Source organism: Ceratina calcarata, unplaced genomic scaffold (genome assembly GCF_001652005.2).
Source record: "Ceratina calcarata isolate Rehan_Ccalc_2016 unplaced genomic scaffold, ASM165200v1 scaffold25, whole genome shotgun sequence".
Taxonomy (NCBI): Eukaryota; Metazoa; Arthropoda; class Insecta; order Hymenoptera; family Apidae; genus Ceratina; species Ceratina calcarata.
This window is the reverse complement of record NW_017147017.1, coordinates 986054-1008205: the sequence shown is the minus strand read 5'-3', so window position 1 is coordinate 1008205 and position 22152 is coordinate 986054. Positions and strand designations below refer to the sequence as shown.

Below are 22152 nucleotides of genomic sequence, written 5' to 3'. Positions count from 1 at the left end.
GGGATCGTTGTATCCCTTTGGTATTCGACCACCGTCGCAATCATCTTTATAGAAAAGGAATCGATGGGACCGTGGAAATCTCTTAAGGGTAAGACGGGAAGAGGGGGGTGAGAACGAGGAGCAGAAGGATCGTATCGAGGTTAACGACGGGGGCTGTGATTCCGGGACAAGAGTGGTCGGAGGAGGTTGCGAGGGTGGTAGCAGATAATGGCGGTGACAGCAAAGGCAGAGCGATAATGGTAGCCCTTGGGACGTTGCTAGGATTCGAAGCATCGGGTCTCGTTAGCACCTTCTAACCGTTTATGGATTCTGTCACGATAGCGAACCCCTATCCTTGGTCCACTGTCTTTACGAGCTAATCGCGTCTATCTAATTGACGGCTAGCTCGGATTTTGTACCCGGGATAAAATTGAATCGGAATTTTCGGCGAGGAATTATTGGTCCGATAAATTTCGCCGGCGCATTCACGGCGAAATTATAATACCCGTAAACGTCGGGCGTTCCGTGCGCGCCGACGATAATTTATAAAGAACGCCGACTCGCGTTTAATTATCCACGTCGCGTCCGCGTTTTCCATTGTGCTTTTAATTAATTTCGCGGCAACGGCCGAGAGCGCTATCGAGCATCTTCGCGGTGAAAATTGTACCAAGCTTGATTTCGCGTTTCGGTTTCGAAATATCTCGAGGGTGAAAAGACTGTTTGTCCTTTCAGTTGCCGTTTCAGTAGGCGATATCAACGCGATGGTCGTTAGATCGCCGTTATCGCCGTCGCCGTTAGTTACTCCGCCTATTGTAACAATTTCATAGAGGTCCGTGTGCAGGGTGTGTAAAACCCCTGCAGCGGCCTCGCGTGTCGGAAGACGATAGTCGTCACAGTGACTGTTATATCAAACGGGGTCGAGATTGCGATAACGACTGGAACATACGTAGGATACACGGTTTACGTACCTACACTCGTACCGAGTAGTTAGCGAGAACGTACTTTCGTCCTACGCACGAGAGGCTACAATGTCGTAGAACCCTTCTACCCCCGATCCGCGTTCATTTAACTGTTGCATTTACATAAGCTCCATTCCCTAACTCTTCGCGCGGTTTAAACAATTATATAAAACTGTTATCAGTTTTCGTTGCGTTACGGACAAATATATACTTAGCATACGAACGGAGCAATTGAAATCTAGATCTCGTTCCTCGAGTAAAGATCTGGATGAGAATCGGCGGTAGCGTAATTTCTACGCCAGTGGGTGGTACGTATGTAAAGGAAGCCCCGGTACGTAAGCCGGAACGGTGGTGTTCGTGGCCGAAGCCAATCTCAGCGTCGGCTGGCCATTTGGCGTTTCCTCGCTCGTGCACACACGAGCTTGTCTTTTATTCCGTTTAACCCCTGCCTCTGGAGGTGGCTCAACCCTCGCGGAGAGGGCCTGGTCAGCTTCCTAAATGATTAATTACCGATCTCCATCGCGCGGAGGGATCCCGCAGGAAGGCGGGTCGTTGGACGGCCTTAAAGTAAGCTCATTTCTAAAACGGATATTCCGTGTTCCGCGTGCCATGCCACGGCATTCGGTGGCCACCACCGTTTGCTGCCACTTCGCTGCCACCCCGTTCAGTTGCGTAAGACCGATCCAAGGGGTTCTCTTCGCGTGGCTCGACGCGAGCTCAGATTGCGAGCTCGATACCGTTACACACACGCACACACACGCCCACACTCCTTTTCTAGCTAAATGAAATGCGCTACGTGCCAGAATAAAAGTTTTCCACCCCCGTTTGCCTGATCGATGAGCTAGAAAGTTCTAAACGATAGTGTAGCTACATCTTATAACTTACCGATCTTTCTTCGATCATAAGAAAGCGTGGCTAAATATCAAGTTAATTAAATCAATTTTCTCTAAACTCTAATACAACAACATTTGTTCGTCGTTTACCTTTTGCTCCAATTATTATTTTACTGCAAGGTGAAAAACAATTTGATCAAACCAAGATGTTTTGCGTAAGGATAACAGAGAATCTCAGCGAGTGGGATCCTTTCTCTCCGGTAGCCACCCGTTCCGTTTGCCGGTACCTCCGACTGTGCGCGCGTTTTCGTGCGATACGCTGTGTTATCGTTTGCATTGCAAATGGCAACCCACCCCGCCCACATTCAAACACATCGAGGATCGAGGAGCGTGCACGTTTTATGGTGAAATCGGACGCGTGTGCGAGCCGATATATATCGAGGTCCTACGCGGATGAGTCACGGTGAATCGGAACAACCCTAACGATGCCCTCTTAAGGGTACGACCTGTCGGATTTCGACACGTCCCGTCGCTTCCCAAAATTATTTTTTCACCAAATCGTTTCGCAACGTGCTGAGACACTAAGAATGACGAACCTAATGAATTTCACTGGCAATTCGTGAAATCCAAGGAACGAAAATACAAACGTCCTCTGGTCTTTTAAACTTCAAGGCCATGCCTCTTCCTCGGATTCGTATTTTAATTCGGCTCGCATGTTTTCGCGTACCGCCCCCGCAACTCACAGTCTGGCAGGAGTTATTTTTTTTCCCTCCTTATCCGGAGCCAGGTTTACTTAAGATATTAAAGTACTCACCCTCCCCCGGTATTCTTTCATCTCTTCTCTCTCTTTCTCTCTGTTTCTCCTCGTCCTTCCCGGGGGAGTTACGAGGTACCTCTCGGGAGCATCCTCGAGGGAGTTCGGTGGACTCCGCTTAATTTGTAAGCGGATTTTTGCACTAATCAACGGATTTAAGAAGGACAAACGGAATAAAGACGCGGCGACGGCAGGGGGAGAAGAAGGAGAGAGGCCAAAGACGGGGGACAAGAAAGTCATTTGAATTTATTTTAATTATACTAACGAACAGGCCGCAGAACGAGGGCCTAACGAATTATTTGCTCGAATATGATTGCGCGGAATTTCTAACGAGATCGACCGATCTCCGAGTCTTTTGGGGCGGGGGGAGTACAGGGGGGAATGGTTGTTACCACTGACAGGCATCCATCGTCGGAGCTCTTTCTAATTTTCGAGGTAACCCTTTTCGTGTGCCGAGGTGGCGAAGAAAGAAACCGGCGCCCACAGCTCCGATCGAAAGGACAAGGAAAAAATGGTGGACGTGAGACTGCATTCTTTTTCCATCGGACTAATAAATCATTTTGTTAGCGACGGAGACGTTGAAGAAACAGACGCGCGATAATGGATCGCGCGATTATTCACGGATCTCGTATCGATCGCGAGCGATATTGCAAGTGACTAGCGTGACCGGGACACGAGACGAGCGACCGCCCTCTTTTGCATCGGTCAGGGAGAGACTTGGTACACACGCTTATTATGCGTAAAACCTTACAGAACATTTTCCCACTGGAAACGCTTTCCCTCGCGAGAAGCATAGCTGTAGGTGTTCGCAGCAGATTTTATCGCAAATTACCGTGGATAATGACAGCTAAGGCCTGACGATTCCACGTTTCTCACGAGGAAGGCGTTAGGAATCGTCGATGTAAACAGTGCAATGGTCTCGTTCGGGCCTGATCGAATTTAGGAGGACAATGAGCTCCCGGGACTGGTTGATCGTATTTCTCTCCGGCGCTCGTTAAGGCAGAGGAAAAAAGAGGAACGAAAGGGGGATGAATGTCCGCCCTTTTCGAAGGTGGGAGAGGAACGGAGAAAAGAAAGCGTGGTTTCCTTAATGAGAAGTACAGAGTAAAGCTTTCTTTGCGCGTCGTTTTGCCTGGAAGTCGGGTTCCTTCACCCCTCGCAAGAGACTTCCTGCGGCGTGTCGGGGCCGCCGCGAACAGTCGAATCGGATCCGCGGCTTCGCTCGCCCCGTGTAGACTTTTTTTCCGGCCGAGCGGCTGAAATGCTTCTTGTGTAAGTAAAAATCTAAAGTGACTACCGAGATCTAAGTTTTAATTAGTTTATCTTGGCCGCGTGGCCATTGAATATTTATGAGCTATCGCGCGGCCGCCGCGCCGGTCCGCCGCGAGAGAGCAATCAACGAGAGGAGAGAGAGAAAGGCGGCGGACCCTCGCAAGCCGCAGAGAGTCGGGGATGCTGCCAGGAAAAGGGGACGAAGAATGAGATTCCACCGTCTACAGTCTACAGAAAGGAACCGCCTGTGGTTACTGTCATCCTATGGGATTTAGCTTTCGATGTTCGCCCGGATACGATTGCACGAAAAATGGTCGAAAAAAAAGTGGTGACGCTTAGTTAAAGCAATTAACGCATTGCGACAAGGACACAACTTGCACTTATGTAACATCGGCTTTACAACGCTTGAGTAAATGCAAAAAGAATTGTTACGGGCAAAGGGTTGGGGTTAAAGCTAGTCGGAGTTTCCAGCGAAATCCAAGGGTTGGAAAAGAAGCGGGAGGAAGAAAGAATCTATAAGTCCATAAATCTGCAGAGCCAGGGGAAAAGAGGGCAAAGCAGGTCGGAGAAAAATTTATGGCTGGTACCGTAAAAACAAGGGCAGCAGGAATTTTTATTTCCACCAGATTCGAATAATATTCTTTTGGCAAAGGTGTTTGGCGTCGTCGACATTTTTCCTAAAAACGATTTTCCGTTCTTTTATCAGTAAAATTCGATCGAAATACCATGTTAACGCATTAAACGGGAATCGAAGCGGCGTTATTTATGAAAGCGTGTGAAAGCTCTTCAGAAATGAAATCGAGCGTGAAAAAGAAGAATGACGGAAACGTCGCGCGCGGGCGGTTAGGCGGGAATTGTCGGCGATGAAAAAGTTGGTAGAGAAATAAGTTTCCCGTCGTGCCCATTTGCCGAGCGTCATCGCGCTTTCGCGAATATTCGGGGCACGTTTATCTACACGGCAGCGCATACGTGCTTAACGCGACGCGCCGGGTTACAGATTGTCGATTCATATTTACATTTTAATAACTCTTCCCTTCTACCTTGTCGCTCTCGTTCTCTCTCCACGGTAACGCCTCACCCCCGTGCACCCTCTCTTTCTTTCGTAATTCCGCTCTCGCGTATTAACGCGCCCGCTTCTCGCCCCATTAAAAAAAAATCCCGCGCGTTTTAATATCGATGTTCCGCGCCGGTATCGAAATCCCCGATAATCGCTGCGACGCGAGAAAAAAGTAAATCTGGGACAGCCTACGATTTTAAAACGATCTCAATCGCCTTTAAACGAAAGTGGTAATCGTAATGATTCGATAACTTACCGTTGAAATAATGATGGGATTTGCCTTTTTTTCCCCCCCTTTTATTCAACGAGGTAGAACGTATAACTGATGTACATGATAACGCATACAATCTATGCTTAATTTAATGAATGCATGAAATTCTCGATTTAATAAGCGCGGCTCGTAGACGCATTCTACCATGTAACTCTTTATAATTATATCATCGAACCCGTCCCCGACCGGGTTACGCGTTTCCACTTCCCCTTTTTTAATCGCGCACACCGGTAATTATAATAATTCGAATTTCAAATGCACAATCCGTATCCGTGGGCCGTGCGGACGCCGCGTTATAAGCAAATATTTTTCTGGTCATCGGCCCGGGCAAACAATAATTTTTGATACGTTCGCATTACCACCCATTTCCACGGCACGTTCTCGTTATTATTATGGTTATATTCGTTGCGGGCCGCTTATTATTACGTGGCGAGTGAACATTTTATTCGTTTTAATAATTACTACACCGTGAATACGATCTTTTTATGGACGTTACAAAAACCGATCATGCGAGATATTGCACAATTTTATTCCCAAGCAAATTCAAACGCCATATAATATAGCCATTGATCAAGCGTTATTAATCGACTGCGGATTTTTATGCGAAATGGAACATTTTCGTGATAGAAAAAACGCATTTCATACATCGCACTCACCTTTTATTGTCTTGTATTTATACATTACACAATTTTTCTATAAATGTATCAGTATGTTAGACTGGTGCAAAGATCGCATAACTTGTTTACATATGTAATAAGACAGTTATTAGTTTTGTACTTAGCCAACTGTTGATAGTAATTGAAAAAGAAATTCAGATGCATACGTATTATTGAGAAAAGAGGTAAGCTCCTTTCGTTTTTTATCATGTTCGCGAGAGAACTCGGTGTGGAACGTCTGCTCGAGCGGGGAGGAACATTTAAATTTAAAAGGACCTAAGTTCGAAGTTTTAAGCAGTCGAAAGAAGAAGTTCGTTGTCCCTTCCCGCATCGGGCCGTATTTGCATGAGAAAAGTGTTCCACGATTCCTTCGATTACACACTCGCCGCCACGGTTCCCGGAGACGGTTCACATTCTAGGAAACTCTTTCAAAAAGATCTTCTTTGTAACGATGAACTTTTTAGATAGATGTGACACCGTACACGTGTCCCATTCGCAGCTCAGGTCTTGACTCCTCGTTCTTCATCCCCCTTTATTCGATCTCTTCTTGGACCGTTTCTGAAACACAATGAGAATATTTTTTCACGGATTAAATAATATTACAATGGCTGTTTAAAGAGAAGCCGGGTAGAGTTAAACGAGCTCTTAACAATTTGCTAGATATACGCGCGGTTCCGTCGCGTCAGGCGTTTCTATCGTGGAAACAAATATTTCGCGCGTGTTTCCGCGTAATCCTTTGCCCTCTTCTCTTCGTATAACGAGCCACGCGGCTACCAATGGAGGTTGATATTGGCGGTTGATTATCAATTTTCTACCAATTTGGTTCCACTTGTAGCGGCGCCAGCTTTTGTCCCACTAATCACCCCTTGGCTACCGCTTTCACCCCCCGCCGGGTACATCCGATCCGCTTTGCATATTACGCCGCGATATATCTCCACTATTCTACATCACTTGACGAGTCTCACCCCACGCGGCTCTCCTTTTCTTTTCACCCCTCGGGGAAAAAAACGTTGTTCGACCCACCAGCTGGAAAGCGCAATTGAAAAAGATAACCCCGCCGTTTCTCATCGATCAGGAATATATTTTATCGACTGCGCTTTATTTTAAACAATCACGATAACCGATGCATTCTTTCTATTGGAGATTTATTTGACGAAAATCAAAAACCGGATCGTACATGCGTTTCTTTAATCGTCGTTCCTCGAGAGTCGAAGAATGCAGTGGTAGTTTTTCGCGAATTAACGCGATGGGCAGGAGGACGCGTTCGCAAAACAACAGAGGGATCAAACGTGGACGCTTATGGGATCAGCGATCTGAAAACGTTGTGTTGTTTCAGGTGAGCCAGCTCTCACGCGCGCCACACCCCGTTTTCCACGGTTCGGATCCACCCTCCGGACCGCGTTGCCCTCACCCACGCCGCGCGGCGCGACGCGACGCGCCGAACGATCGGGAATTTCGAAATCGCTCGGTCTACCGGCTAACGAAATTTTTATTCCCTCCCGAAAAATACGAGTGACGCACAGAGTCGACAAACATTACCGAGCTCGATTCAAATTTTCACACGATGAACCGTTTTTTTCATAGCCAGCTTTTTCCGTTCCGTCAACTTATTTTACCAGCGACGTCAGAGTAACACGGCGTGTATTTATTTCCATTAAAACTGGCGTTCTGTTTAGTTTTTTTGACGTTCATTACAATTTATTCGCCATTACTGCTTAGCACGGCTATTCAAAATTCCAGCCACTCCGTCGGCAATAAACAGTGTATCACTGTTTCCTGGCCCATTACGCGTCGCCTCGCCCGCGTTTTCACGGCTTAAGCAAAATGAATCAGCGTCTGTAGCAAGAATTTCCTGAGCAGTCTTTACGACAGATAACCTTTCCCAAATATAGTATTTATTACAACTTGCGTAGAAACAGACCCGAGGTTTGATGCATAAAGAATGCGTATCATCGAACTGTGAGAAGCAATGGAAGTATGATATAAATGAAAAGAAACCTCGATTCGTATTATTTTTTAAATAGGCAGTTTTATTTTGCATAAAAATCTACTTATAAATTAATATAATCTAGAGCATCGCGTGAATATATTGTGGAAAGTTGAAAAGCGGACGAACGTATTTTAAATATTTCAGCCAACGTCAATATGGAGCGATGACCATGGCAGAGGAGCATGATCGCTTGTGACATCGATGACCAATCGAGGCAGGGGGGCAGGTGGGCGCGGTAATGGGAAAGCCATGCACGCCGGCCCGATTCGCATAAAATTAACCAGTTCGTTCGTTCATTTTAATTAACGAAACACCGAGGGCATCGCGACCGGTGTACGTCTATCTCCTCGACGGTGCGCCACGTTTTACACGGGACCGTGCGAAAAACGAGCCTCCGTCCCGATTTTACGAACCATCGCAAATCACGATTAAGAAACCTTTTAATTATTGTTATCGGACTCTTCAAATACATTTTCAGACGGCTGTAACGAAAATTTCATGATAAAACAGGAGTAATATACGAAGCAGATATTTTATCAAATTTTGATTCTCACTGTGCAATGAAACAGAGCGAAGAGTCTTAAAAATCGGCATGGAGGACAATAAGTTTTCGCGGATCTGGCCCGGGGTTCGTGCATCAGCGGTTCGTGCAGAAGATCTCGAGGACCGTATAAGGTTAAGGTGTAGAGCCGGTGGGCACGATGATGTCTCTATCCACGACGGGGCCCGTTAGGTGTGCGAGCCGATGCAACACGTGTGCACGTAGAGAACGAGACGCGTGTATGTGCAAGCATACAGGCGCCATCCGAGGCATGCAACGAGCCCGGGGTCACCCGGGGTCAGCCAGTCACGGAGTTAATTAGACGCCGTGCTTCGGGAGGCTCACATGGCAGCATGCTCAGATATCAATCGCTTCGCGGGATGGACCCGTACACTTGGCTTTTCTTAAAAGATTCTCATCCCTCTTCTCCCTCAGCCCGAAGAAAAATGGGATACAGATAGAATCGTGCGCTTAGAACGGTCCCCGATACACGAAACTTTCTTCTCCTTCTCACGACAAACATTAATTAAGCCCCACCGCGCGGAATCAGCCGCAAAATGGAATTTCGTCAAAGTAGAATACATTGAAAAAAAAATGCTATTATTGCGCGTTAGATCACGAGCCTATAACGTAAAGAAGTAGAAATTGTACAATTGCAAGTTTAATTGCGAGTTATTAAGAGTATCGCGAAGGAAACCGGGCAATTTCACAAGTCTCGTTTCTACCTTCTTCCACCGGCTTGATTATCCCGGCTAATTTGGCTAGCCCATTTGGTAGCAAGATAGGAAACGAGCCCTTCTCCGTTCGCGAGACGTAAGACCGTCGCTGTTTTACCTTTCTGCGGATTTCTTAACCGTGAAACCGACTATCTGCAATTAGCCAACCACATTTATATGACCTGATTACACCGGTCTGCCAACTTCCTTTAATCCCAAGCGAAATCTGGTAACACCCCGCTGCTACCCGGCTTCCTCCCTCGTTTTTTCCTCTCTATCTCGAGCACACGCGCGTTAATCCGTTTTTTTCGCAACTACACGCTCGAGCCGAACGAGTGGAGGACGCGAAAGGGGTGAGAGAAAGAAGAGGGAACGGTTCGTTAAGGCGTACCTAGAGTACGATAACGCGGCGGAGGATTCGAAGAACGTCGAAGCTCGTTTTATTTAAGGGTTTCGCTTACGCGGTTTCGACGAGAACGTGCGAAGTCTACGGAGATACTCGTGGCGGGAGAGATAGAGAGATGAAAACTCGTGGAATCGTGAAACGGAGGGCGCGGCATGACGGAGGGTTTGGGTATAGGTCCGCCGCCCCTGCCTACCTCGTTGGAGATGGAAGCAATAGGGATCAACTAGTATGCAAATCGCATGTAAATATCGTTCACTCTCCCGGTACCGAACCAGCTAAAGCCTCTTTCTCTCTCTCTATCTTTCTCTTGATGTCTGTGTCTCTCCGTATCGTGTCTCCCGCGCCTCTCTCTCTTACCCTCGTGCTTCACTCGTGCTCGTCGAGTACCGAAGAGAAGAAATCAAAGCAGGGGACAAAGCAAGCGCAGACGAGATCGTGACGGAATTCTTTCTCGTTCTTCCGCTACCCATTCCTGCAGCCTGAACTGGCAGCCACCCCCCTCGAAGGTATTTGCTTTCCTCCATCTCGGCTCCCCAACGACGACGTGTCCCCCGGCCAAGTGGGTGTTACCGAGCTACCATCGCGTCGTTAGTTGTTAATTAATTTATTTTTTATCCCCACGATTCGTCGCGAACGTCTTGCCTCCAGAATATAAAATATGTACAATCGAGCTAAATTTTGCATCGTGATAGAATAGAAAAATGATATTTACGTTCGTTTGCTTTATCCTTCGTAAAGACCGGTGTTAAAAAGTTTGCGGAGAAGTTCTCACGTTTCGAGATAACTTTCTGCGAAACTAAGGGAATAAGCGATATTGCGGGTACCTTTCTCGCTATTGCCAATCGTAAACGCGAGAGCCGTTCTCAGCAACTGTGACATAATGTCTCCGCGGTCGGTGACGTTGTCGAAGTTTAAACTCGTCCCTGTCTGAATCCACTCTTGCGAAATCGTCCAACAACTTTTCCAGCCGTCATCTGGTGACCGAAATAAAGAACCCAATACCTGACACGTCGAAACGAATTAGAAACGCGTACGAGGATCGATTGCTGAGTAAACTGTTGTAAATTAGTTTATTATAGACGGTCTGAACGTATCTTAGGAGAATAATCAGGCACAGAGAAGGGCTTAACAGGGTCGAGCATTAGTCGTGGAATTATATGACGACTTCTGTCTTATTCAGGGCGAGAATCGGCAGACCCTCGAGGAAAAGGGGGGAAGGAGGGTGAGAGACAAGTAAGACCTCTCTAACTCCAGGTATTTTCATCCTATATTCCTCGACCTCCGGTAGCAGGATTACTTCGAGAGACCCTGAGAGAACTTCTCCCTTTCTTACCTTCCACGGAACCACTCGGCTTCTCCACTCCGACGACGCGACGACGACGTCTTCCTTTTCTCCCTCTTCGAGCCCGTATTACCATTCTCAAAATTCTCGATAAACCGGGTCTTCCGCCCGTCACGTTTCCACCCCAAGCGCGGCTTCTATTTTCCGCGAGAGCCAACGGTATAATCGAGATTCCCGACGATGCCATTAGGTACTTTTGTTCCTTCCATTATCAGAAACTCGTTTACGCGATACGAAAAACAAATATTGAGAGCATTATTAAAGAACATTTCATTTTCTGGCACGCGAGTCTTAGTGACCGTGGAAGCGATATTATCTATGAAGGATTTGCATGGAAAGAGAAACGGAATAGAAAACAGGAACTTCTGGGCGCGAAGATGTCGAGAATCTTTGAACAGCGATACTTACAACTCCGGATTCGGCGGAGTGGCGGCATTTTCTATGCAAAAGAGTTGAAAACGAAGGACCGCGGCGGCATGCTCGCGGCGAGAGAGGGTGCCGAGAGCCGGAGCAGAAGGGAAAATCAGGAGGTGTAGCGGTTGCAGCCGACGGCACGTTTTAATAATGCCCTCCTCTTCAGCGACGAAGAACGAGGAAGAAGTTTAACGAAGATTGTGCCAGATACTTTTAATTGCTATTCCTCCCTCCCGATGCGGCCGATCCCGGAAAATGAAGGGAGGGTTCCGCGGTCCGCAGAGCCCACTCCACCCCCTTCCTCCCAGAAAACCTCCCGTCCCTCCGTTCCTTGCTCCTCTCTCACTTTACAGTCTTTTTATCCCGTGGACCCTCGTGATTTTATCGTCCTTGTATCCTCTCGACTCCCGTCCGCCAAAGAGGTTTGTTATTCCACCAGCAGATAGACGACAAAGGAATTAATCGGGTCGTCTCTTCCTACTCTCGAGCCCCCTCCCCCCACTCTCTTTGTCGTTCGAGTGCCGTCAATTAAATTGAAACGTTAAAAACCGAGGATAAATTGAAACGGTGCGAACGCACGATTTTTCCTCTCGCTCGTCACTGGCTTTCCATTCCACCAAATTTATGTGTATCCAAACAAATCTGTAGAAAGATCTCTCGTAGTGTCCCAAACGATGATCCACCTGTCTCGTACCACTTCGGCTTGCAAATAAATTCGCGAGCTCCTCGAGGCGAATAAAGCGGCGCGTGGAGTTATAATAGAGAAGAGAGCCACCGCCCTTAATAGCGCGCGTATTGAAACGTAAACGGTGCCGCAAGTGTCGTCGGAAAGTAGCCGGTCTCTCTGTATATTGGCCACGTGGGCCGGACGCGGAGAATGTTTTGTTACCAGCGTGCGATCCGGGCCACGTGCAGGAGATTAATGTGTTTTGATTTTTAGACTTCGTATTATAGTCGGCCGGTAAGCCTTCTCCGCATTGTGCGCACGCGGCACCGTTCCATAAAGCCACCGGGGTCCATTCTAACGGACGTCAGGAAGCGCGCGAATTCCCGGGATGCTCCCCCGAAAGGCAATCGAATCGATCTTTTTGACGTTTCCACTCCCCGCTGACTATTATTTATTATAGAGCAAAAAAACCTCTTCTTTCATGCTTCAAGTACAAACGTCAGCGGACGAACGAATTCCGAGATTGACGAAGAAATTTTCTGCTTGCTATAGGAAAATGACAATAAATGAGATTGCAACGGTGGAGCACGTACGTCCAAGATACATGTAGGCGCTTATCTAATTCAATTTGGTAATATCGCGCCCATTGAGAGAATAAATGATTACCGGGAAGATATGAAGTTATCTGGTCCCGCGGGACGCGTAAATTGCCATTACCCGGGTGTTCCCAACGCGGACGCGGCGAGAGGGAAGTGGGAGAGCCCCGCGGCTTTTTAGGGTGCCTCCAGCTTCGAGGATCTTAATTATTAATCGTTCCCGTTAATCACGCCAATCGGCGGAGCATCGTCGATTATATCGCGTCGGACAAGTGAAATATCGCGCTGAAACCAACTTCTCCGTCTTTTAATGAACAGCAATTTATCTTGCGCAACGCCCACGTACGCAGTTTTATTCTCTACCTTTGCTCCGGTGCCAACGGGGAAAAAGTCTGATGCCTCATCGACAGATTACGGATTTCACATATATCAAAAGCAGAGGCATGGCAATTCGTATATGATAAACGAAATTCCTATTTTTTAACTGATAGTTTAATTATTTTATCATATATAAATAATATATAAAAATTGGCGATCTAATTATCCATTGGATATTTTTGAGAACCAAACAAGATATCAAGAACTGTTCGTAGCCAGTCGAAATGGCAACCGCGGACTCGATTCTGGACGGTTGAGCGAAACGAGGGTGAAGGTTGACAAGCGCGAGGATAGAACCAAGGGGTGCGGAGGTTCACTGGATTTCGAGGGGTGCCAATGGAAAATCGTGACGGTCAGAGGGGGGCGCGAACAATGCGTTGGAGATTTAACGTGACACTGACGTTGCAAAACTAGTGCGTACCAATCTTTCTTCATGATTTCAAAAGGATTCTCTTCCTATTTCCTAAACATCTAATTGAATCATATGTGAGAAATCCTGAGTATCTGACTGCAGGTTTTATGTGTATTATAGGACAGTTGAATGTGCGAAAAGTATAAATTCATAAGTGTTTGGTCGGTCGAATGCTGAACGCATATTTGCATGCATAAATGATAAAAGAAGTTTTATCCAAAACACGTTTGCGTAAAGATCTGCAGTTTTCCAAGATGCTGGTGAAATAATGGTTCCACAAATGCATTCACTGGTTCGATCGGATTCTAGCTAAAAAATTTGACGAATCCTGCGACTCATCAGTTTTTTGATATTTTCCACGCGAGTGTCTGATTCACAAACCTTTCTAAGTAGGGGGTTTTGGACCAAGGGGGTTGACGGCCCCCTCTCTTACCCGGTCTCCGCCCCGGCATCCCGATGGAGCGTGAAAAACAGAGGGGTCCATTGTAACCTCGTCCTGTGGCTAATGCGACTGTCGTCGGCGTAGAGAACCGGCTGCGGCAGGGTTTCCGTCGAACATTAGCCAACGGTCGTTTAGCGAAACGCGGGGGCACGGTGTCGGGTTCCGGCTCGTTGGAAGCGGATTTTTTTTCAGCTGCGTTTTCGCACGAAAGTCGAGGACCTTCTTCTTAATTGTTGCGAAACGTGTCCTGCCACGATTCTTTGCTTGTCTGCTAAAAATGTTCCCACGTGATAAGCAGAGACAACGATCTGTATAATTGGGGAAGAAAAACTGCACTTTGTTCTATTTTTTCCTTCAATTGGATTCCTAGTTTATATCATTGGAGTATGCGTCCGTAAGAAAACTTAACGAGCTGCTACAAGCGTCACGGATAGCATCGGGAAGTGCAAATTTCTATCGCGCGAAATTAACTGTAATAAGCATGTCATCGTGGGCGTTATCATTTTTATCAGCACGTAGACTACGTGTGTGCGTGTGTATGTGTGTACAAGTCCGAGGCTATCTGGCTTTGCATCGGCGTATAAGTCTACCACGGCCGACGGAAGGATTGTCTGGTGTCCGATCTCCGTGGGAGTTGGCGCACTCTAGTTAAGCCGGCATAGTCTTCCTGGCCCGACTATCTATACCAATTAATCCTACGCCAGCCCGCTACCGTTGACGTCTCTGTACGTTTGCTGGTTAATCCGATTGCATTTGTACTCTGCAAATTATATTCCCTGACCTCTGACACTTTTCGCACGTACATGTCCTTTTGCAGCGTAATCCTCTGTCTAGAATTGTACTGGCAAAAAGTATCTAATCGATTCTGTGACACGATATTGAACGCGACGATTTCGAGAATGAATAATATTTGTTAGTAGTGACATCGAGTTTCATTTACTGTTATTATTGTGTTACATGTTTACATTCACGAAAAACTTTCTGCCGGAGAGAGTGTTTGGGATGAGAAATGGTGCGATGCAGGTGAAAAGAAAAATGGAACACCTGAGAGAGAGAGGAGGGAGACGGAGTGATTGCCAGGGAGCGATTAGCTTGCATATGCAAACGCGCGCGGTGGGTATAGAATTCCGGGTACGTCGGTACACGATATAAACACGTAAAGGGAATGTAATCAACGAGCCGATAAATCACGAGCCGGTTAATCGAGGAGCCGTGCACGCACGCTGCTGCTGCTGCTGGGGTAAAGTTAAAGTGCATCTCTTTAAGGAATCACTTTTCCTTTGTGTACCTACATTGGAAGATCGTGCGAAGAAGCTGTTACATACAAAGTAGAGCTGATTTATGATGTGTGCGGATAAACAGAAATTACATGAATCCATCAGACAATTTATCATTTCTATTACAAAATTTTTAAGTAAAAGGGAATGTCGTTTTTGTTGCGTGTACGGTATTGCGGGTATCGATAGAAGCAAAGAGAGAGCGAGGGGACGTTGTTCTTTTAACACGGCTTTAGGGGGTCCTTTATGCTGACACAAATATCGCTTATGCCGACGTCGCGCCGCTGTTTTGGCGTAGCCCATCGAGCATTGTGCCTTCCAAGGCCGTGTGTACCAAACACCGAGCTGTGTGTACCCAGCAAACACGCTCGTCACGTGGCGGCCTGATCCCTTCCGCAGCCACGACTCCCCTTCTAGGATTTGCGCAACGGGTCCGGCCTTCTATTCCCTTCGGAGCTGCTTATGGACCGATCCACGGCCGAAGAGACCTTCTTCCCATTACCAGAGACCTTCCAGAGATCACGATGCTCGTCGTTACACGCCGGACCTCTCGCAGGGCACCGCGGGCGCCGGCAAACACACGTGCTCGCGTCAGCTTTGTTTGCCGCCCGATTTCAATGACCAACCCAATGATTCCGCGTTAACCTTTTTTTCCTTTTGCTTCACCCTCGCGAATGCCGCTCATGAATACCACTTCCCCTTTCACGGTGTTTGACTTCGGTTCATAGATCAGCCATCATACAATAATTACAGACACAGTCGCTTTGTTTTCTGATCGTCAAGAATGCAACGGAGTCATTACGACTGAGAGACGGCAAAGAGTTGACCCTTTCACAATCGAATAAATCACGAGATTCATCGTTGTATCGTTTCCCCCGCGTGTCAGACTAATTCGTGTCGGACTTAATTATAGAGATGTCGAACACAATTGACCGGAAGAGTGTCCTTAACGCGGGGTGAGCGTAGATGTTGCACAGCTCGTTTCCTTCCCCCTGGGCGTCTTCGAGAAGGGTGTCAAGTCTCGAAAACTTCGCTGGAAAGTGATAAATAATGTCGACGCGGGGCAAAATCGCCCGGAACGAAGGGCTTTCGAAAGGGCACACGCCATTACCTCCAAGACGACTTGGGAACCTCGTACGATGCTTCATCAACGAATATTCCGGTGATACAGTAAACGTTCTGCCACCAGAGGGTGGGATGATAAAGAGGGGCGGGTTGAAAAGAGTCTCTACCCTGCCGAAAATGAAAATTGTATTGTCGGACTCCCTTATGAGGGAAAAAGCCAGGCATTATGTCCGCGTTAGCTGCGAAGACAGCGGTCAGCGCCCTTTCACAACGGTCATCAATGCGCGTCATCAATAATCGCGCCCTGACAGCTCTCTCGCCTAAACGCTCCCGGATATCTTCGTGGATTTTGATCCTACACGTCGAATCTATGATACAGTCGAAACGGGCACAATGAAGCCGTTGCCAAGGGGAGGAACTTCGAATATGCGCGACATTCGTTAAATAAAACTACCAGAAAGAATGCCGGGTGAAAAGTTTTTGACGATCATATTTCAGAGAATGGATTCGAAGTCGGTAAAACTGTACTTCGTCGAGGAACTCGAACGAAAGCATACGGCAGAGAGGAGGACTTGGTTTTCACTACTTTCAGATCTTTGCCCAGAAACTTTGGCAATTTATGCACCTTTTTCGCACGCGCTCGCTCGTCTTTTGTCAATGTCTACCGTACATTCTTTATCCTTGTTAGGGAATGTTAGAACAGCTTCAAAAAGCTATTTATACTGTAATACAATTAAAAATTGTCTTCAATATTACGCAATGTCGAATAAGAAGAATGTCGAGTGAGCATGTGATATGTTTCACGCACGTGTCGAAAGATATTAAGTCGGGGGAGGATATGAGGTGTAAGGATGCGGGGGCGGAAGCAAAGGATGCGTCGCATACATGGCATCGATCTTCATCCATCAGCCACGCCTTCAGTTTTTCCTTTGCGGTTATTTTCTTCTACATCGCTGGCAGATGTATCGCGAACGAGCCGTGAAAATTTTTCAATGAAATCGCACAAAAGCAACGCTCCACGTATATCATTTTCATCGCGTTAGACACGAGTAAGAATCCTCTTAATTTTGATAAGCGAAATATCCGTGCTCCTTCTTGCCGAATGCGAATTACTCTGCACGATTCATCATGTCTTTCGGTTCACGGGTGATTGAACCGTCGATTCGCGCTGGAATCACTTCGGCCCCCTTCTGTTTCCGATTCCGAAGAGTAGAGGGATTTCGCCCTCGATCATAGGAACCGCAAATCACTGCCTGGACGGGCTGACCAATCGTGACGAATGAGCGACGATGATTTTGCTCGGAATCGAACGGACGGACACAATGTAAATCGCTAATGGATCTCTCGTTCCCCTGTTTCCCAAATACGATTCTGAGAGTTTGTTTCTCGAAACGAGAACGTCTTCTGAATAGAATGCAGATACCCTCTTTCTTTGGACAACGACCAAACAAGGCCCGATCGTTCGTTAGACGGTCGCACGGTGAAAGAAGTCGATGAGTATTCGACGCATTAAAAATCTGCGAATCCTGGAATTCGTCTGGCAAGAAGATCGCAGGAAAACTTGAATCCACGGGTCAAAAACACCCTCTACGTTCTCCCGTACGAGACGTTCAAAGACACCGGTTCGAGCACGCATCGACAACGCATACCGGCGGCGTCGCGATCCATTAATTTCCGGGGGTAATAAAAACGGGCAACGGGCATACAGAGCGCGTGGGACAGATCCGCCCACGGACGGGTAGACAAAGAAGGATGTACGAAAGGACGAGGAGGGAATCGATAGTAAACGCTTTTTGGTATCGGCCGCGTTGTTTGCCTTCGGTATTTCGGCGAGGGTCAGAGGCGTGCGAGAAGGGCGCGAGAGCATGACGATCGTCGATGACGATGGCGAAGTCGTGGCATTGTACCCCAGGCACGTGCCGTCACAAGAGGAAACGAGCTCGGCCGTCGGTCGAGGCGTAGCTGGAGTCACCGAGGAACAGGCACAATGCTCTTGCTTCGTAGATATATGGACGGAATTAATTGATATCGCGTGCTCTGGCAAGGGTTGTTGCGTAAGCACCGTGGAAAAAGCAATCTTTGTTCCCGTTCGCGATCGGTTCGTCAGCTTCCTTACGCTTGGTTGAACACCGGTTTGCCGATTGATCGACACGTCCCGGGCTTGCGACCCTCGTTAGTCTCGTGCGCGCAGGTGCATCTTAATGAATAATTAACCGTCTTAAGGATAAACATGCACTTCTACCATTTGGTCCGCGACTTTGAAGTGACAAAGATGCTAGCTTTCAGGTGGGACCGTCGGAAGTGAAGTTATTATAAAAATAATCAAAGTTTCCCGAAGCAGGACGGGGAGTAACATTCGCAACGAGGCCCGGGCTCGTTTACCTCAGGTCGACGGCGCCCGCTCATTACGTTTGACGATTATGCGTTAATTTGCACGTAGCGATACTTCAAACGATTTTTATTCATCGCGCGTCCACGATGAGCTTCGCTCTTCTAACCGGGAAGTCGTCTGTCGTGTTCCTCTGGTAGCCCTCCTCCACTCTCGTAGACGAGATTCGTAGCGTCGAGATTCTTCGAGTTTTATATATTTTCAAGTTCTTCCTGTGCCGGGGATCAGGGGATCCTTGTCAAAGGACTCCGGGATATGATAATCCCGGTACCAAGCTGAATGCGTAATGAAGTTTCTACGGGCGACAAGAAGTGGACTTCTGATTAGCTTTGGCCTTTACGCGGCCCGCGCGTCGCTGCAAATTTTTCAGAAAACCTCGCAAATTGCTGCTGATATGACGCACTGACATTTTCAGACGACCTTTCATTCGTTCAATACTTCCATCAATGTATAAAATCATTTTATGTCAGATGCACTAATTTCATCTCCTGAGATCGTGATAGACAATAAACAGATTGTATTTCGTGTGTAATTTCCAATCTGTCGTGGACGAAGATCAGGTGGCGCGAAAAAGTTGCCCGGAATGGGTGAAATCGGGCTGATGATCTTCCCCACTGGAGCTCGAGGCGTAAAAACCCAACAGATTGGAAACCGCATTCGGTTAGATGTCCACCTTTTATCCGGCGGACAGAAGAGTGATCCTCTCGTTCCCTTTCGCGTTCACGCGTACCCTGTTCCGGGCTCCTATTAACTAATGCCGGCACCCCTGTTCGACGCAATGCCATACGTGCACCGGCTAACCAACCGGGGTAGTATCCAGGCCTGGTAGGACATGCCTGCTACGACGGGACAGTTTAAGCCCTGATATATCGCTCGTCGACACTCCCAACTTCTGTCGCCCGTTTCTCTGTAGCGCTTTTTTTCACGGAGAGGCCACGGTTGACCATATGTCCACGGAAACCAAGATCCCCATCCACCAGCGCTACTCCCGACTTCACGCAAATATGTTCAACAAAATGATAATCAAAAAGATCGTCAATATTCGTGCAAAGTAAAGACGTTCAGAATTCAGAAACAATGAAACATTAACTATCATAGCAAGCGCTGTACTTAAAGTTCGTTTAAAAAATCGGAATTTAATTAAAAGTAATTTAATGCTGTAAAAAAATTGTTACGATATCTTTTTTTTACGTTAATAAAAATTGAAATTCGTCGTCGGTGGTGCAGACGGAGTTAAAATTCGCGTTAATCGAGCTTAGATAACCCGGACCCCAGTTAGCAGTAACAAATGATGCCACATGTTCGAATCTCGACTCGATCTTGCTCTCGCACTCGGTTTTTCTCTTCGTTCGGCAGTAACCCGCGGGGCACGGAACATTCGGCCAGGCGTATTGAGGGATACGGGGTCCTGCGTTCGTGTAATTTGTACGGTTAAATGCTCGCGCAAAAACGAGGAGCAGAGGGAGAGAGAAGGGTAGACAATTTACACGAGGCTAACTGCCGCACTGGGAGCATTTACCAGGAGCTCGAATCGAATCGATCCTACTTAGCTGTTAATGGAACCTTATGCCAGTGAAAATTGCTGTTCGACTACGAGTGTCTTCGCGACGCGAGAGGACTCGCTGGTTAAAACCGTAACTGATGTCGACGGATGATCAGCATTGAAACTGTTCCTGGCCTTTTGTCGATGGTTGTCCGAGTGCCACCGAGCTGCGGGCAAAGTGGCCGTCGTTTCAAAAGGTTTAACCGATTGCCGGCTCTTTATCAACCACTTTACGAACGTCGGAAAAAAAAAGGCAGCCTCCGAGGTTCAACCTGTGCCGCTCATTGTGATTAATTCTGACATATGTCCGAGCGACGCTAGCATTCTAAAGGTCGCCGATTCTATTCACGAGGATTCTTAGCAGAGGATTTTGAGGTATTCAGAAAAGGAGAACGCCGGATACGCTTTTCTCCTATTATACGTAGAATCGACACGCGTATCGCTCTTTCATGTTCGACATTCATCTTAATTTACCACGGTCATTCATTGCGCAATATTCGAAGTCCTAATCTCTGTACAATATCTCTTTTACGAATCTATTTGATAAATCGAGATTACTTTTTATATCGGTTGTACTCATCGGTGTTTACTTATTCATCCGAATCGAGAGGGGTGGACTTCTACGAAAATCAATCGCTAAACGGAAGTCGGTAATTCTTTTTTGCAAGCCAGACGAGCACAATTTCATTTAATAACGCTCGTAAGAATAATTCGAAGTCGTCTCTTGGATAATACTTTCACTTACCTCCTCGTTTCCCCGCTTCATCTGTCCCCCGGGTTTGTCATCATCTGCAACAAAAATAGAACACTTTCACGCACGACTTTTAAGATTACAAATCACGATCTACACATGATATTAATGTCGCCGTTCCCGATTGAAATTTCGAAGGCGCGGCCCTTGCCGAAATAACTTATTGGCAATCGAAACAAATAATACCATTACGGTTTATCAGTTAATGAAAAGGCAGAGCGATAAAACCGCGATACGGTGTACGAATGAAAACGGAAACATGGAAGGGGAGTATCATCTAGGATAAAGAAACTCGGCGTTCCTTCGTCTCTTTCCCCCTGTCATTAATACCAGGCGACTGTTACATATGGATGAGAGAGTCGGGTTAGGCCAGGACAGCAGCGAGAGACGAAAGCGAAACGGGTCGTAGGGAAGCGAAACTCATCGACTAAAAGCATCCACGAAAGACCGAAGTCGTTTCGTTCCAGGAGTCCGCGACGAGAGTCCTCTCCAGTGGAGAACCTTCGATAAGGTAAAACGGGGTTCAGAGTTTACCTACGATTTCAATCGTCCGCAATCTCGATTTCACGGAGTCGCACAGCGTTAGCATTAGATTCGCTTTGGCTTTTCCTGCGGCGACAACGACGATGACTCGGCTAAGCGGGAACGAGGTCGAGTTATTTTCGTATGGTTTCCATGGACGCGCGTAACCTTCGTTTATCGTCTCACCGGGGAATTTATCCTGCGAGTGGTCTCAGGGTCGTGACTCCTTCTATCCGGTCCGCGGAACGATAAATCTGAGCCCGTGCCCCCCGTATATCTTCGATCAAGGGGAGTAAACGCAATATAGGTAATGTTCTGGCCAGGCTACTTAACAAATTGCTACAAATTGCGGCGATCGTTTAGCCCGTCCTGTCGGATCCGTTTGAATCTGTGGCTTTCCTATATCCCCGTCACCTCTCTTGCGGTTTAGCCCAAGGGTGTGACTCTCTCCCTGTCTCTCCTTGTTTCCGTTCGAGTCGAACGATACGGTGGTGACCACATGGCGCTCCCATATGTCCTCGCCGTTCACCCTAATGTCCGTCTACGGACTCTATCCAAGATAAAATCGCCGGGACCGAAGTAAGAAAGGATGCGGTATAAAATCGGCTCGCTTGTTGCAACAAATGACAACGGAGTCTGAAGATTTAATTAAATTCTTGGTAGCTAAGAAATAAAAAGAAAGGTTGTTTATTCGAACCGCAAATCGATTAATCTCTTGAGAATTTTTTGGATCGGAAAAAAGTAAGGATGCGTTACGAGGAGAAAAGAAATGACGGGTCGCGGACAAGTCATTAATCAATGGTTTCGAACGAGGTGCCCTGGCTCTAATGGCACTTTAAAGGCGATACCCCCGGGCCAAT

At 47.2% G+C, this 22152-nt stretch overlaps 1 protein-coding gene across 5 annotated transcripts in view; it reads right to left on the bottom strand.

Annotated features, from left to right (window-relative positions):
- Positions 1-5827: 5827 nt before the first annotated feature.
- LOC108622891 (uncharacterized) overlaps positions 5828-22152 on the bottom strand; it is a 93717-nt gene continuing 77392 nt past the window's right edge. For 4 of the 5 annotated variants that reach the window (XR_001916510.2, XR_001916511.2, XR_003388885.1 and 1 more), the window contains 2 exons: positions 20765-20808; positions 5828-6399 (listed from right to left, as the gene is read on the bottom strand). Coding sequence is in view for 2 of the 5 variants with exons in the window: in XM_026811792.1 (XP_026667593.1) it covers positions 6364-6399; positions 20765-20808 (80 nt within the window). In the remaining 3 variants the exon portion in view is untranslated. Of the gene's footprint in view, positions 6400-10318; positions 10469-10827; positions 11055-11244; positions 11262-20764; positions 20809-22152 lie in introns of those variants that run through there. The other variant, XM_026811791.1, reaches the window with a different exon arrangement.